Source organism: Amyelois transitella, chromosome 5 (assembly GCF_032362555.1).
Source record: "Amyelois transitella isolate CPQ chromosome 5, ilAmyTran1.1, whole genome shotgun sequence".
NCBI classification, from domain to species: Eukaryota; Metazoa; Arthropoda; class Insecta; order Lepidoptera; family Pyralidae; genus Amyelois; species Amyelois transitella.
The window spans coordinates 11998769-12016400 of NC_083508.1; the positions used below are offsets into that span (position 1 = coordinate 11998769).

At 36.8% G+C, this 17632-nt stretch overlaps 3 protein-coding genes across 6 annotated transcripts in view; 2 read left to right on the top strand and 1 right to left on the bottom strand.

Moving 5' to 3' along the window:
- LOC106142285 (uncharacterized) overlaps positions 1–10044 on the top strand; it is a 44198-nt gene extending 34154 nt beyond the window's left edge. For both annotated transcript variants that reach the window (XM_060954902.1, XM_060954901.1), the window contains exons 11-24: positions 1989–2027; positions 2129–2185; positions 2360–2507; positions 2856–3001; positions 3875–3910; positions 4294–4347; positions 4541–4612; positions 5782–5895; positions 6638–6772; positions 7228–7287; positions 7375–7467; positions 7587–7818; positions 8245–8456; positions 8818–10044. In XM_060954902.1, the coding sequence (XP_060810885.1) occupies positions 1989–2027; positions 2129–2185; positions 2360–2507; positions 2856–3001; positions 3875–3910; positions 4294–4347; positions 4541–4612; positions 5782–5895; positions 6638–6772; positions 7228–7287; positions 7375–7467; positions 7587–7818; positions 8245–8456; positions 8818–10032 (2613 nt within the window). In that variant the 3' untranslated portion in view covers positions 10033–10044. The remainder of the gene's footprint in view (positions 1–1988; positions 2028–2128; positions 2186–2359; positions 2508–2855; positions 3002–3874; positions 3911–4293; positions 4348–4540; positions 4613–5781; positions 5896–6637; positions 6773–7227; positions 7288–7374; positions 7468–7586; positions 7819–8244; positions 8457–8817) is intronic.
- A 663-nt stretch (positions 10045–10707) lies between these two features.
- On the top strand, positions 10708–12895 carry LOC106142286 (dynein axonemal assembly factor 3 homolog). The gene has a single exon (XM_013343998.2). It carries the CDS (start codon positions 10709–10711, stop codon positions 12089–12091), a length of 1383 nt encoding a protein of 460 aa, XP_013199452.1. The 5' UTR covers position 10708; the 3' UTR covers positions 12092–12895.
- A 94-nt stretch (positions 12896–12989) lies between these two features.
- LOC106142273 (disintegrin and metalloproteinase domain-containing protein 22) overlaps positions 12990–17632 on the bottom strand; it is a 421117-nt gene continuing 416474 nt past the window's right edge. For all 3 annotated transcript variants that reach the window (XM_060954904.1, XM_060954903.1, XM_060954905.1), the window contains one exon: positions 12990–17430. In XM_060954904.1, the coding sequence (XP_060810887.1) occupies positions 17280–17430 (151 nt within the window). In that variant the 3' untranslated portion in view covers positions 12990–17279. The remainder of the gene's footprint in view (positions 17431–17632) is intronic.

The window sequence follows — 17632 nt, forward strand, 5'->3', positions numbered from 1 at the left end:
TCAAATAAATTACTTAAAACTAAGTTTACTGCCGCTTCCAAGGCGACAGTGCAGAAGAAGCGGTAACAAACTGCACTGCAGCATTTTCTTGTTTGTCATTGACAGTGTTTCCCGTTGCGTCCTCACATCTCTGGAAATATATATATTCGAGACAAATTACACAGATTAAGTTAGCCTCGATGTAGGTCCTAAACTTGTGTCTACGAGATACTTCATGATAGAATTGAGATTCAAATAGTGACAGGTTGCAAGCCCATCGCCTAAAAGAAGAATCCCAAGTTTAATAGCCTATTGCTTAGCCGCCTTTTACGACATCCATGGGAAAGAAATGGTAGTCCAATTCTTTTTGTATTCACCGTACACCTTACTTATGGAAAAATACTTCATCTCGGATGTTTGATAAGTGAAGGTAAATATAATTTGTATCCTTTATCTGATATTACTATTATAAGGAGAAAGAAATATCTAGAAAATATATCAATAAATGTAAGTGTTAAGAAGTACCTAACTACAACAAGTTGTGGTCAAATAAGTTCCTCAGCGGGGCTGGCATGCGCATGCGCGCGACTCCTTTTATGTCGCGACAAACTATGGCTGTTTCGCTTTTAATTATGACGTGAAATATCTACGATGGGGTTGGTTGTGTGCCGATGTTGTGTTGTTTTTATATGTCACATTTATGTACATGTACCTACACATTATTTCGGGTGCTTATAAGGTAACGGTGCGCATGCGCATCTCCGTGCTGCGCTGAGTTCTGTGGCAATGGCAAGTGGGTAATGGTTATCGACAAGTCAAAAATGTAACCTCTGATATACTCCGTTTCAAAACTTGGAACATTGGCACGCTTACTCATGCTGAAAAGATTACAGATATACAGAATGTTGCAATAAAAATAGGGTTTATTTTTTTTAAGAAGAGAATGCCTCCATTACTTAAACTCCTTTTTTAAAGTCGGATTTTGTCAAAATGGGCGTATCCCATTATTTACATGAAATCAACTGCAGTAATTTAGTCAAAATGTCACGGACAGCCAGATTAATGTCTTAAATATCTAATTTAATCATTAAAGTAAGGATGTGAATATCTTTTCGCTTCATGTTTGCTGTAGGTACAGTATACTTCTATGACACGAAGGTGGTAGTACATTTATCTATGTGGGCCACTGTTCTCTAAGACATTTGTATTCATAGAGGTACAAAAAAGGCAGATTGGGTTTTACTATATGGCAAAATGAAGCAATCTTACTAATAGGTATTATAAATGCGAAAGTTTGTGAGTATGTCAGGATGTCAGTATAGATGTTTGTTACTCTTTCACGCAAAAACTACTGAAGCGATTACAATGAAATTTCGTATGTAGGTAGCTGATGACCCAGAATAACATAAAGACTTATCCCGGAGTTCCCGCGGGATTGATAGGGTTTCCATGCGGACGAAGTCGCGGGCAGCCTCTAGTAGTATAAATACTTATACATACACGCCTCACGCGCCCGCTCATACCAAAAGTGTGACAGTCGGCCGCCATTACGTCATAGATGCGTCATAGATTATTTCATGTGCCGTGTGGTTCCCGGCACCAATACAAAAAATAATAGGACCACTCCATCACCTCCCATGGATGTCGTAAAAGGCGACTAAGGGATAAGCTTACAAACTTGGGACTCTTTTTTAGGCGATGGGCTAGCAACCTGTCACTATTTGAATCTCAATTCTATCATTAAGCCAAATAGCTGAACGTGGCGTGGCGTGGCTCTGTCTGCCCTTCAGGGGATATAGACGTGACCATATGTATGTATGTATGTAGGTATTATTTCACGAAATGGCATGTTTTCTGTCACTCATACATACATACTCGTACAACGCCGCCATAACGATGCTTCACTTTTTTTTAAGTCACACAGTCCGCCTTTTTTTCTACCTCTATATTTGTATATTTCAGTATTTTTTATTTTTATGTACTTTAAATTAATAGTTTACATTTTTCAGTGTCCATGTTGCGATGAAACAAAATATGAGAATTTTAAGGTAAATAATATGTTAATACTTTTTTTTTGCAGCTCTTTAGTTGTTTTTGTACACATTTGTCTATTTCTATATTATTAATAGTTATTATATTATGGTTTCAGTGTGAATGCTGCCACTCCAGAAAGCCTCGGTCCCTCGATAAACAACAGTTACTTTCAGTATGTACCTAATAATAATAAATATATTTTTTTATATATATAAATACCACTCAAATAAATCACACACATTTCAAACAGGAACAAAATCTGTCCACAAGTTTCCGAGATTACCGCTTACATACATACAGACAGAAAATTGGGGGACTTAATAATATGTAGATGATACATTTTCAGGAAAGAAAACACTTTAGCATTCGACGCTTAATAGAAAACCTCTTCGGCGGGCGTTGCTCTATGAACGCCTTTGCGGCAGTGAACACAGCTCAATTGATTTTATTTTATAATCCGGACTCTTTGTGGACAACCCACCCATTAGCCTCAGGTAATCCATGGTCCCAATATAATACATACATATGGTCACGTCTATATCCCTTGCGGGGTAGACAGAGCCTTGAAAAGACTGAATGGCCACGTTCAGCTATTTGGCTTAATGATAGAATTGAGATTCAAATAGTTACAGGTTGCTAGCCCGTCATTATTTTTGTTAATAACGTATGTACTCAAAAATTTCTTCACCAATATGAAATTTGGGACACATGCTTTTTTTTTTAATTATTTTCAAAATTGGATACAAGGTATCACTTATTGACGTCACATCACTTAAATCTAATTATAACTACTACTACTGTTGTTTGTCTTTTATGAGGATGGATTTATATCATATTTATAGAGTGGCAGTGCAAGGCTGATGTGTTGGATTATAAAATTAAGAACTACGTAAAGCATGCGAATGCGCAGCTTCAGCGAGGATACTATAGGAATCTGACCTGGCCGGCCTTTAGAACTTGCAGGCCAGAATACCCTGGACATTTTGTGGTAACCAATTTTTAAACTATAAATAATAAATTAATATATACGGAACAAATTACACATATTGAGTTAACCTCGAAGTATATAAGTTCGAGACTTGTGTTACGAGATACTAGCTCAACGATACTATATTTTATAATGTTAAAATTTATTAAGGTTGGTAACAATAATAGAGATTACAATAAAATTAAATTAAAACTACAGCTAAAACGACTTATAAAAAAGAAAGAAAAGAGATGATTACAAATTAAAATTTAATTTACAAATTGTACAGTCCCTGCATAGCATCGACATACGGGAGTGTGCCAAGTAGGCTGGCAGCATTGCCATTTTGAATGGAAATGCTGATTCTTTGAGCCAGATTATTTACAGCCCTCCGGTTAAGAGATACCTCAATCAGCTTTTTCGACAATTGACCCCATTTTACAATCTATTCATACATATCGTATTACAAGGTCGAGGCCCCGGGTTCGAATCCTTGTCGGGTCATGATGCGAAACGAACTTTTTTCGGATTGACCTGGGTCGTGGATGTCTATCTATTTAAGTATTAAAGAAAAATACAGTATCGTTGAGTTAGTATCTCGTAACACAAGACTCGACTTTACTTCGAGGCTGACTTCGAATCTGTGTCATTAATTCTGTTTATTTTTATATTTTAATTTTCTTTAATAAAAAAAGCAGATTCAATTGATTTCTTATTAAATTAATTTTCATTCAAATTGGCAATGCCGCCAGCCTTCTGGGCACACTCCCGCATGTTGATGCTATGCGGGGACTGTACAATTTGTAAATTAAATTTTAGTTTGTAATCATCATTTTTTCTTTAATTTGAGCTCATTTAAATTATTATTTCTATATTGTTGAATTTATTTTTCAGTGTTTTTGCTGTATGGTGGAAATGAGGGAAAATCAGGTAATCACAAGAAATAATAATAATTTATAGTACCTACGTCTTAATAACGACGTATTTCTACTTGTTCCAGCGCATGGCAAAGAAAGAGTATTTGACCCTATAAATTATTACATGCTGGAGTGTAGTTTGTTCCGCCGCTTCTTTTACACATGCGCTTTGAAAGCGGTAGTAGATATAACTCGAATTAAGTTATCTGACATCAATAAGTGATAACTAGTATCCAATTTTGAAAATAAATCTATTTTTTGCTACAGTACATACCTATGCATCCCTATTTGAAATTTTAAAGACTCTAAATTATTTTGATTTTGTAGAAGGTTTGCAAAATAACGTTTTATTTCATTGTTATTTATAAAGTATCTTACATTAATAATTATTTTCAGGTCCTTAATGAATACATCGAATATTGGGATGAAAAGTTTGGAATACAACCTATAGTAAGTAAAAAATATATAAAGGGTAAATACATATAAACATATAATCACGTCATATCCCTTGCGGGGTAGACAGAGCTAACAGTTTTATGTAGACTGCCCATCGCCGACAAGAAGAAATCCATTTACTTTATTGACTTCTACAATCTTAATTAAATCATGATAATAATTATTATATAACTTTTAATAATTTTAGATGGAAAATATAGATATGCTGGATATATGGGTGAATAAACATGAAAAATTGGGAAATTATACATATTCAGAGGTATGTAACATTTTATTTCTAATTAGCATTGTCTATGACTTTAATTCTGTGGGAATTTCCAAAAACTGTTATTTCTATTTGTATCTTTATAATTTATTAAATACATACATATAATCACGTCTATAATCCTTGCGGGGTAGACAGAGCCAACAGTCCCGAAGAGACAGGAAGGCCACGTTCAGCTGTTCGGTGTAGGATGGTATTGAGATTCAAATAGTGACAGGTTGCTAGCTCATCGCCTACAAGAGAAACTTTGAGTTTATTGGCCTTGGCCCTTAGCCGCCTTTTACGACATCCGCGAGAAAATGTAGAGTGGTCCTCCTCTAAATTTGTTGGAATCTTTTTATTTTATCTTTATTAATTAGGAACTTTTGTCTTGTAGACATGTGGGTCCCATTTATTGAAATCTTATCAGGTATATTTAGAGTATAATAGAATTGAATAATTCATTGACATAGTTGATTTGAGTTTCATTCACACACTGTGTTCATTGCCATAGTTGATTTTAATTTCATTGTTACACTGTGACGTTTAGGTAAAACGTCGCAGGTAAGAGAGATAAGAGATAATTACAAGATTCGTAGAATAAATAAATAAATTATACCACGTGGGACAAATTACACAGATTGTGTTAGCCTCGAAGTAAGTTCTAGACTTGTGTTACGAGATACTAACTCAACGATACTATATTTTATAATAAGTACTTATATAGATAAACATCCAAGACCCAGGCCAATCAGAAAAAGTTCTCTTCTTCATTTTCTTTCTCTTTCTCATCATGCCCTGGCCGGGATTCGAATTCGGGACCTCCGGTGTTACGGACAAGCGTACTTCCGCTGCGCCGCAGAGGCTGTAGAATGACTACAACCTTTATTAGCGGACTAGTTTAAGAATATTTAAGAGGGCGTGGGTTTAGCTATAAACACGAGATCCAGCAAGAAGCCGCCTGAGGACAGCGAGCTACTTAACTTGGTAAACGTTGAAGTAGTCCAAAGGCGAAGGCCAGATGCGCGTGCGCACTTTTATACAGTGCTCCCTGGCTGTGTAGAGGGCGCTGGGGACACGTAATATGAAATCATAATTAGTTTCAGATTAAACTTTTGTTGAATCTTTGGCTCTTAAATCTTATTTATGTCATTGATTGTACTGTAATTGATTTTTCCCTTCAGTATCATGCGGGCAATAATTTTGATAACTTCACTGATATTTTGTCAATTGAAGCGACAACGGAATATACTACTAGTGTTACTGAAGAATATGAGGAGGAATATGATGAGTATGAGGTAAGATTTAAAATCGTATGAATGGAAAATCATATTTTTTGTTTTGTATACAGTACTGCTGTTATTTGTTCTGTCAATGAATAAGATGGAAGTCCTGAAAAGAAAGAAAAAAATATTATAAAGCTGAAGAGTTTGTTTGTTGGAACGTGCTCATCTCAGGAACTACTGGTTCGAATTGAAAAATGCTTTTTGCGTTGAATAGACCATTTATCGAGAAAGGCTTAAGGCTATATAACATCACGCTGCAACTATTAGTAGCGAAGAAATAATGGAAAATGTAAAAAAAAAACGGGGAAAATTATTCACCCTTGAATGCTTCAATGATGCCCAAAATAACTATTCCACGCGGACGAATTCGCGGGTACAGCTAGTTAAATAATATAATTACATTATTATATAAAAAATACCAATGATTTTACACCTTGATACTCAAACAAGTTTTCAATCTAGGCGGTAAATTTTTGGGTGTTAGGTAATCAAAGTATTAGTGGGCTTTTGCAAACTTCTATTATGACGATGCATTACCGTAGACGTAGAAAGGGACTAAATCTTTTTATTGACCAAGGTTCGACTGGAATTGAATGCATTATGGTATAATATAAACTCCAATAAAGTTGAAATAAATAAATTCCTGTATATTTATGTTTCACGTCCAATATTTATTTATTCACATTTAATGTGCTTGTAATATTTCAAGATGTAATATGATTTGATCATCATCTGATTTTCTCATCACTTTAAGGATAGCAAACAATACAAAGATGTTGAGGAACCGAAACCGGCTAGTCCATTCGTATTTATAAAGACAGAGCCGCCAACTACAGTATGGACTGAAACCACTTCAACTGAAGAAGATAAAACTACACAAAGCCTACCGGTAATTAATAATTATATACATACATACCTATACTCACGTCTATATCCCTTGCGGGGTAGACAGAGCCAACAGACTCGAAAAGGCTGATAGACTAAGTTCAGCATGATAGAATTGAGATTCAAATAGTGACAGGTTGCTAGCCCATCGCCTAAAAGAAGAATCCCAAGTGTATAAGCCAAAACAATCTATCATTAAGCCAAACAGCTGAACGTGGCCAGTATTTCGAGACTGCTGGCTCTGTCTACCCCGCAAGAAATATAGACATAATTATATGAATGAATGGATGAACTATAATTCGAATAAAGGCTACTGTTATAGTAATTGTTGTTACTCTTGAGTTTAACAAACTGTTCCATGTTTTTTTTTGGATCACTATCAGACCACTGTAATTTTGAATCAATGCCTTTTGTGTGCTCAGTATTGTCTTTTAGCATTTATGTACTCTCGCTTTTCAGAACAACGAAGTCACCACGCCGTTGGAATATTTCAATACAACTATGGATGCTTCAATTATGGTAAATATCATTCATATTTTTTTACTAGATGTTAATTTGAATTATAGCAAAATTTTGTTTGTTGACTTGTTCTTTTTAAATTGACAGATAGATCAGGAACAAGTTCTGGAAGACCTGGAGACGTTGTTGCAGGACGAATCTTCTATACCGATCACAAGCGTGGAAGGTGCTTTAGACAATGTAATAATTTTATTTCAGCTTTTCATGTTTGCATGAAATTTGTCATGTTAACTTTACTCTCAATTAATATTTTTCATTGAGATTTTAATGTAAATGAAGCTTAATTTGGATATTTCTAGGTGAATTTGCTTTTTGAAGACGAAAGTTTGAACCTGACTGGAGAAATTCTCCAGAAGTTGGATCAGCTCGGCCCCAGGGTCGACCTTGAGGGGTCCCATTCGGCTGTGATGGTACGAGAGAACTTGGCGGTAATTGTAGCTGAGACCGATCCTCTACATCCCGTCCGAGGACTCAGGATAACTACTAATAGACATGACACTTTCAATGAGGACTGTTTTGATTTTATATCTGGTGAGGATCTGATTATAATTACCTTGCAAGACTTTTAATACAATGTAGTTCCACATAAACTCTGTAAATTTGATGAAAGTTGCCAAAGAGATGGTGGTCAGCAGGTAGGTGAATTTATAACTCCAAAAAGACTACCTTGCTCTTAACACTAAAAAATAAAATGGTATAAAATTTCATCAAATCAAATGTGGCTAGTGAATAACGATTTTATCGAAATAGAAATACTATAATAGGTATAGGTTGAATCAGAACGATGGGAGATACAAATAAGCACGCACACATGTATAACGTCTTTATCCCTTAAACAGCTAAGAATAACAAATCTTATAGGTCACATTTAGCTGCATGGTTAAATTATGGAAATGAGAGTTAGTGACAGGTTGATCTATATATATATCTTCCATAAATGTTTCATTTGGTCCTCAGGAGAAGATTACTCCCAGTATCTCTCAAGCAACGAAAGCGACGCTGTGGTATCTCTACCTTCTTACATAACTAACTCCAATAAACGCATGAGCTTCGTCGTGTTTCGCGATGACCGTGCCTTCCAGCCAAGGAAAGGGATGAATGATTCTATTGTTAACAGCAGAATTCTCAGTGTTAACGTTGAAAATGTGACCAGATTTGAAGAAGGAGGGGTTAGTTTTCTACATTTTTTTTTTTTTATATAGCACTTGTCACAGTCTCTTGTTGACTGTAGATGGCATCGCGATAAGATGCCTAATCTTGATGCGTGTGGTTCGAATCCGAGATGACAATGTAACAGAAACTAAGGCTAGAAGGATGAAAGATGAATCGCATGTTGTTTATTTATGTATATTGTAGTTAGCCAATAAAACTTAAATAAAATTCGGCATAAAAACGGTCCTAAGAGTAATAATTAAACATTGAAATTGGACTATCCAAAATTTAATGAACACTCTTTACTAATAACAAGACCTATAATTGAATGGAAACAAAATGCCATAGCATCAAAAATATTTTTTCATTTTATTTCAGATAATAAGTCTGTACTTACGACCGACTAAAACTAACGTTGGACGGCATTACCGACGAACTTGTGCATATTGGCTGTTCCTGGACGATGGCACGGGATACTGGTCTCAAGACGGCTGTACATTTGCGAAGTCACCAACTGGCCAACTCGACATCTGTCAGTGCAATCATCTCACCCACTTCGCTGAAGTATTAATAGCTGTACATAGATTCTCTGAACAGAATGAAGTTATTTTAGAAATATTATCTATAGCTGGATGTTGTCTATCTATAGTAGGCATTTTGTTAGTTGCTGTTACTGCTATTGTATTCCGATCTTGGCGAAACGATTTTAGTAACAAAATTTGGTTGCAACTCTGCTCGGGGATATTTATTTTGAATGTTTGCTTTTTATTAAAAGCTTTTATTGAATTTGATAAAGATATTTGGTGTATGATAGTAGGCGTTGTGATGCATTATTCCTTACTTGTGTCTTTCTTTTGGATGTTGATAGCAGCAATTATATCTTACGGTAATTTAGTTTTAGTTTTTAAAAGAGATATAACTCGTAAACTATTGAAATCATCTCTATTTGCTTGGGGAAGTCCAGCTCTAATTGTAGGTATTCTTCTTGCTATTAATTCTCAGACTTACATGCATAAATTCGAAGATACTTCACGCAACTCAAGTTTTTGTTATCCGTCCGGTTTAAGTTTATGGTTATCTGTTTACCTACCGTTATCACTAATTGTAATTATAAATTGGTCTTTATTTATAGCAATTCTGCGTTCGATGTTTGCTTCTAAACAGATCCGCCGTCACGGAAATTCGAAGGATACTTTAAGATCAGCAGTCGTCAGTTGTCTCCTCGTCTTTTTGTTTGGTCTTCCATGGATATTTGGTCTTATTGCCTACAATATTATAGCTGCATATATATTTACAATAAGTGCGTCTTTACAAGGCTTCGTTTTGTTTATTTTCTTCATAGTTGCTAATAAGCGAACGAGAGATCTTTGGGTTAGAAAGTTGAGGTCAGAAAAGGGCCGCAGTATGCCTTTGTCGATGTCTACTGAAAGCACGTCAGGTAGTCGAGCAGGTCCTTCAGTAGAATTACAGCCGTTTGGGGCTGTTAAGTTAAGGGAATCGGATGAGATTAAATCTTTATTGCAGAGAGGAATTTCTTTGCCTAACTCAGAATTCACGAGACATGCTGAGAAACCGGATGAGTACTATGAATAATAAGTAGATATTGCTGTCTTAAGCATATGAAATATTCGTTCATCACTGTCAAGGATTTCTTTGTGTTCCTTTTTATAAGTTCCTTAATTAAACTATTTTGTAAGTAAACAATTGTAGAACGAATTAATTGTAAGAGATATCAGATAGAAAAATTAATAGACATTTTACACAATAGAAGCAAGGTTTGTAATATATAACGAAAGCTATTTATATATAGGAAGGCAACCCTTGCTGAGTCCAATTATTTCTGGCTCAGTAACCATTTGAACCTCTAATCCTAAGGATATCTAGTGTTAACAAAATAATTTCATATTTTTTTAAAATGTATTAGACCATGGTGCATATGTATAAAAGATTAAAGTATTATGTACTTGAGCTAAAAGTGTTTTGCTTTTATTCATACAGAAATATCGATTCTGCTCATCCGAGTTTAATAAGTAACACGTGATTAATTAAGCGCAGGTGCAGTGTACAGTGAGATAAACTGATAATCGTCCATGATAGACGTTATTGCCAGTAGATAAGATATAAGTTTGTCTGCGAAAACAGCTGGTTGCCATGACAACTCCCTAGTTGCTAAATAAAACCTCAAAGCCACGTCTCTATGCAAACAAGCGTTTCCATGACATTGATTTATATCATTTCTCAACTGTCGCTTGGAGTGTAAACACGGAATATGTTCTGGGGTATCAGCCCGGCCTTGGACTTGCAGCAGGAGTACCTCAGGTATGGGGACGATAGCGCTTATGAACTGAACTTCCTCGTGATAGGTGGTTCCGATGCGAGACACCTCATCAAGACCCTGGCCGAAGCCTATCGGCACACCAGACGATATATGAACCTTTTCGTCATCGATGGATGTCCCGAACTGGTTGCGAGACAGCTTCTTCTCCTATCTTTGAGCTTAGAAAAGACTACGCGATGTGGCTTACTGGAGAAAACAAGACGCTTCTTAGAGATATACGGAAATCTCCTTCTACGTCCTCCGACCTCAAGGTATTTAATCGCTAAGGCGAGACAACTAGTTGGCATGATAACTAACCCTGATTATATGAATTGTCTCCTACCTTGCATTTCTATTGAACAGATGAAATATCGAGAGCGAGATTACATGGAAAACCTTCTCAATTTTTGGACAACAGGTAACACGAACCAGTTCAATGCCTGCGAACTGTGGGAGCATCGGATCAGGCTCAGTCTCGGTGTGAGATATGACAACAGAGTGGGAGTGTACGATTGGGATTTCCATATGAGATTGCGTGAAAATGCCAGCCAGATTTGCTTCCAAGAATATAAACATTTTAGAGAGCATGGAGTAGCTTTCACTTGGCTCGAAACTGAAGTGTGTCGTCCGAACGTGAGTCTAGCTGCTGGAGTCTACAAATGCGGTGATCGATATCTCCACAGAGGATATCTAGGGGATATGGTCACATCTCCTTACGTAGCTTATGGATTAGATTCTGAAGACAAAGACCTGCTGAAGTCATCGCATGGAGTAAATTACAAGCGAGCTACGGACGTGTCAGAGCGTAATGTCATGAGGCTTCTTTACGAATTAGAAAACCGTGAACGATTTGATGCTGACGTCATGAATATAGATTCCAAACAAAACTTGGGCATGGTTGTTCTCAGCGATTTCGACGCAAAGATTTCTGAGACAGGTCCCGAAGCCCCTTTGCTGTTGCGTGAGGATCGCAATACTTACATTAATGTTGATTACGGTAAGGTCCATTTTCTATCGCCGTCAGCTTTGGAGCATTATCCTCATAAGCCGCAGTTCCAAGGGCTGTTTCACGGCGTGTTTATTGGTCAGAACATGCTTTCTAGGATTAAACCTAGCGTTTGGTCGATGGCTAGGGATGATGCGATTGTAATTATGGAGTCTCGGAAATATATGGTTGAATTGAAAAGAGATGATGTGAAGGCATTTGGAGACCAGATTCAGCAGGCCGCAGCCGCAGCTCAGGGTGAAAAAACTGGGTCATTTGATCCACAAACTGATGATTTTGCTAGGTTTTTGATTAGACGTAGGAGTGAAAGTTCTGATTTTTCTGCGTGAATAATTATGTTAATTGTTTTTGAAATGTTAGTATAATTGATATGTCATTGATGTTGGTTTTTTATTTCTTGCGTAGGTCTAGAATTTATATATTTTTTTAGCAATCAATTTTTTTCAGTTATCATGCTATGTAGGTAGATTCCATTTTATAGTTCTGTCAGTCATAACATGCAACTTTTGTACCTATAATATGCAAATCTATTGATCCATCAAAGTCCTGGTCTCCTGGCATTTTTCTTATAGCGTAAGGTGGAGCTCAGGGTCCGCCTGCAACCATAATTCAGGAGCAAATACGACTCCCGTCTGACTAACTGACTCGTTAATAGCATAACAACCTTTTTGGATCTGATTTATTAGCTTTTGCTTTGCTTCACTCTCGTGGGAACTGTTATGTCTGTATCTATGCAAAGTATGTGCCAATGTCAGATTTTATATGTTTGCACGTATCAGTCTAGTGTAGTTTTAAAGTATAACATACATATGTATATACATACCTATAGTCACTTCTATATTCCTTGCGGGGTAGACAGAGCCAAAAGACTGATGGGCCACGTTAAGCATGATAGAATTGAGATTCAAATAGTGACAGGTTGCTAGCCCATCGCCTAAAAGAAGAATACCAAGATTATAAACCTATCACTTAGTCGCCTTTAACGACATCCATGAGAACGAGATGGAGTGGTCCTTATCTTTTTTTTTATTGTTACCGGGAACCACACGGCAAAAAAGTTAAAGTTTAAGTTTATAATTAACTGTAACTGTAATGATTTCACCTTGGGATAATAAAACAATCAATAAAATTTCTTTCATCTATTTTTTTTCATTAATAATATGTTACATTCATTTAGTAAATCATATAGCAAATATATTTACAAGGACAAATCAAACGGAAAAATTACAACGTGTCAACGTTTTTTTCGTTTAAAATTCGTATTTTTATATTACATAATATCACTTAACATATCTAAATCAGTAGTTAGGCAGTGCTTTTTGATTATACGAATGTTCGTAAAAATATTAAAATTTGAGCAATAATTATTTCCTCTTTCACTTTCGTTGAATATTCTATTAAGAGCCTACTCCTTTTATGAAGTCTGTTTAGTATAATTTTAATTAAATCTGTTTTGCAAGAAAAATAAAACATGTTTGTAATAGTATGTACAACTAAATGTCAGCTTTAGTGCTGATGGCTTATTTTAGGAAAAGAAAACAGAGTTTCTTTTTATATCAAATAAACTCTAAAAATTAAATGCACATGACAATCTCCAAAATACAAACACGATATCTGGAATTTATGCCTGCCGCCAAGAGATAGTCAGTGTAGATTAGTTTTTTTTTTTATTTGTTTTATTTGTTTCACTTTAGGTTTGTTTTTTTCCTTTGAGTAAAATGCATTTTTCTTTAGCTTCCTGGTTTGTGTGCTATTTGATGCATCTTCAAGCCAGGTTGCCAATGTTTTTGTGATGTGATGACGCAAATGGTGTGTAGATTAGTGTTAGTTAATATAGGTAAATATCAACATTTGTCAATTATCGGTTAATTTACGAACATTCACATAAAGAGGAACACTGCCGTGAGCAATGGCGGTGTCCGGCGCCCTCCGCAATTGACGTGTTAGGCCTACGCGTACACTATCTGAACGCCGCGTGCGCTGTCACGTTCGCACTTACACGCTCAAACGGCGAGGCGTGTTATTTATCTCGCTCGCACAAGTTATGCGCACTTTGAACACGACAATTTAGTGGCTACGTACTTTTTATGTATTGGCTACGATAACTTGCAACGCTTGTAGAGCTTGCAACATATTTTAGATAAGCGACCGTTGTATGCGCTACGCAACTGCTACGGATATTCGTAGCAATCGTAGCGTATGTTTTGTATGAAGACAATCGTCGTGGCATTAAACAAATGTTGCATGCGCTACGAATTTATGTAACGTAATGTTGATCTCACTGTATACATAGAAGACTCCTATGCAATGCGCTTAGAAATTTTATGAGTGCATAAGATCAGTGTCACAGTGTCAAGACTTCTGATTCATTTTAAAACTCCGCGATGTAAGATTGGAGATTTGTTTTGTGAACAGCGTGATTATTTTTTGTATGTAAACATGTTTTATATCAATAGATCGTGTTCAAAATGCGGGTTAGTTATATCGATTAGACATTATGTTGCGCACGCGACGTCGCTGGCAGGCGACGTTCGCCCGAACGCGCAATCTTACAGCAGTCCACACATGACAATCAGTCAATCCAATCATTTATTTATTTAGACAAGTAATTACAACGAAAACAACCAGATTCATTATTTCACAATACATTATTTACAGATCGTTAGAGCCACCAATGTCGGAGTCCTATTACATTTGGATACATTCAAATATATCAATGATTAAACTCAGCATTTTACTGAGGAATGTATATTTTTAATTCGACTTCGATTGCTATTTTATTAACAATAATATTTGTAATATTAATTTCATTAGACATCATGTGTAAACCACCTTACCCATACAGTACCTTAAAAACACATTTACACATTTATATATAAATATATGGTCTTGTCTACACAGTGTGCATAGGATACTCTCAAACACAGCGCTATGTACAATCAACGCGTTGCTGACATCGAAGGTGGCAACAGGACATATCTTCACAATAGAATTATTTATCAATATATTATCGTCTCTAATAAATCCATTCTAAGTTCGTGAAGCTATGTCCGACATCTTGATTGCGCGTCGGCTGATTATCCGTGAGCTCGACACGAGATAGGGTGACCATGAGTTGGGATTTTCCGAGCCCTGAACCTTGGACCCCTTATCGCAAGAATCGAACGTCGCCCAGCCACAGAGTATTGCAATCACATCTACCCTGTACGTGTTCATAGTATCTATTTAGACTTACTTAAGTTACAACGTATATCTATGAGAGTAATTATTTGAATCAGGGCGCGGGGCCTCACAGCGCCAGTGAACATCGTACCAGAGTGATAGCAGCCGATACGAGGCTTATTATTATTTATTCAATACTTTAACTGTAAGTTACGTGTACCTACGAGTTACATCCGTGGCCGCGCCACCTAACCTAGCGTAAACGCGAATGAAACGATAACGTTCTAAATTGTCACAATAAAATGAACGAGAAACTATAACATATTACATTTTATAACATACATCTTTCCACATCATTTTATCAGCGTAAATTCGTTTAAGTCAATATAATAATAATAATAGATATTCTGATAAGTCGAAATAACTTTTATTCACATTAAAGTTTTAGAATATGTGTACGTTAGGTATGTAGGCTATTATTATATACGAAATTATTGTGCACGGTGATTCGAGATCTCTGAAGTCGGATGCAACAACGGTTAACACAACTGTTTCAATACAAAACCTAGTAATAGAATTACGAATACATTTGTTTGTTATTGGTGTTCCATTACCCTAGACGCGAGAAGTGTAGGTAACATTGAAGTTGGGCGCTTTTTCGGAGAGGTGATGCGGAATGAAAGCGATTGGTTCTCTCCGGGGACGGTTGCGTTGTCGCCCTACTTCGAGACGGAGCGATACTCGAGCTCAACATAAATATTACTATTCAAATGATCAAACAGAACAATCTGCAATTTGGAAACGGCAACATTTATTTAACTGTTTGTTGAAATTATTTATAGTGTGAAACCTTATGATCGGAGCTAAAGAATTTTCCCCGCCCATTTTGTCTACAAAATGAGCGTGCCGAGTTTCAAATCTGTTACTCTTCTTAATAGTATTGTGTTGATCTTGAGTATTTCTCCTCTTACGGCCAAGTCGGGCCGTGCGGCGTGAACACATGGGAGCCAAGCAACGGAATTGAATCCACCACTAAAATCATTTGTATAACAAAACATTCGGATCGAATCGACGTCGAGCTCAACTGCGGTGATACCACATTCAAAACTAAGACGTGTTACATTAAAGCTTCGCTTACGATTACAACAGCTCAATTTGTTAATTGCCTATCTAATTTGCAAGCTACTTGAGCTTCTGTCGGGAGGTCGAACGAAATGGAACTCGACGTCCACAAGACCTCGGCACCGTACATCCTTAACTACATCCATAAAACGTTAAGACTTAAATTTACTTTAGACATACACTCCGGCGCGCCTCCAAAGGATCCCGAACAGAGATAAGAGTTATAAAGCGCATCGTTTTAATGGAACAAATATAATATTTACGTATCAACGTAATGGCGCCCCTGGCGGCGCGCGGGCACACTCCACCTTACATTCAACAGTTAACTCTAAACGTTTCAAATACTATAAGTTCAGTCATATTTTTTTAGTGCATATTACTTTAGTTCAATATTTACAAGTCACTTCTAACAATAACTATGTATTGTACAAAGCGTCGGCGCTTCGGCCTCGCCTCCATCCAATTCACTATTTAATTTAGCTACGCGTGAGAAGATTTATTGTGTTTTACTAACGGTTAAACTAGTCGTTAAGTGATTAACCTAACAGTGCAAACAGAGCTCGTTACATCGAATCTAGAGGCTAAGGGTCACGAAATGCCCGGAGTACAGAGATATAATACGTCACTTTTAACACTAACCGCGCATGCGCATTATGTCCATTCGCTTTTCGCCGCTGAATCGTCGGGTTACTTCGAGGCACTGCAGTTAACACCTGTATTTTTCGGGGATGTCTGTAGTTGATTGAAATATCAGACGCCATCTTGTTTGCGGAATTGAGCTACGCAAGTTATCAGCGCACTTTGTGTGAAATCTTTTTTACTACTGCGTGGGAGATGCGTCAAATGGCATTTATGCCGGACCGGTTGTGTAAGAAACGCATCTCGAAATGTTTGGTAACTTTCACAGAGTCAGTTTCTTTTACATTAACTAAAGATAAAAAAAATACTTTCTTTCTTAATTTCTTTTTCAATAATTAACTACCGTGAAATAATTAAGACAATTTGTTACACGACATTTTTCAAATATGAATACAGCTTTCAGTATCAATTCCATTTTTAAATTATCTACATTATCAATAAATTAACACGATTACGAATTACAATTAATCAAAACGACCCAATCAAACAGAGCGAACAATTTCCATTTTCAAATTTAACCGTAACATTTCGAGACGCACACGGCTCAATCTACGCATAACGCATTTCCGTGCCGTGCGGCGGCAACGGCGGCGGTCAGTGCTTGTATTCTGGGAAGGCGGCGGGCGCCGGGCCGGGCGGGGCCGTGCCGGGCGGCGACGGGAAGTACTCGCGCCGGGCCGCCGCCGGCACCGCGTCTTCACTCGCCCATCGGGCTAACTGTTGTTGAGCTTGAATAAATTCATCACTAGAAAATGATAGAGAAGGGGAACGGAGAGTCGGCGCGCGCCGCACGCTTTCAGGGCAGTTGGGTTGCCGGTGTGGGGGAATTTCGGGCTTTATGAAATTAGTTTGGTTTGTTTATCGATTTTTTTTTTGTACTTTTAATTGAGTTACTTTGATGTTTGTCATGAATTTGGACTGATAATAACGGGATACTAAATCGTTAT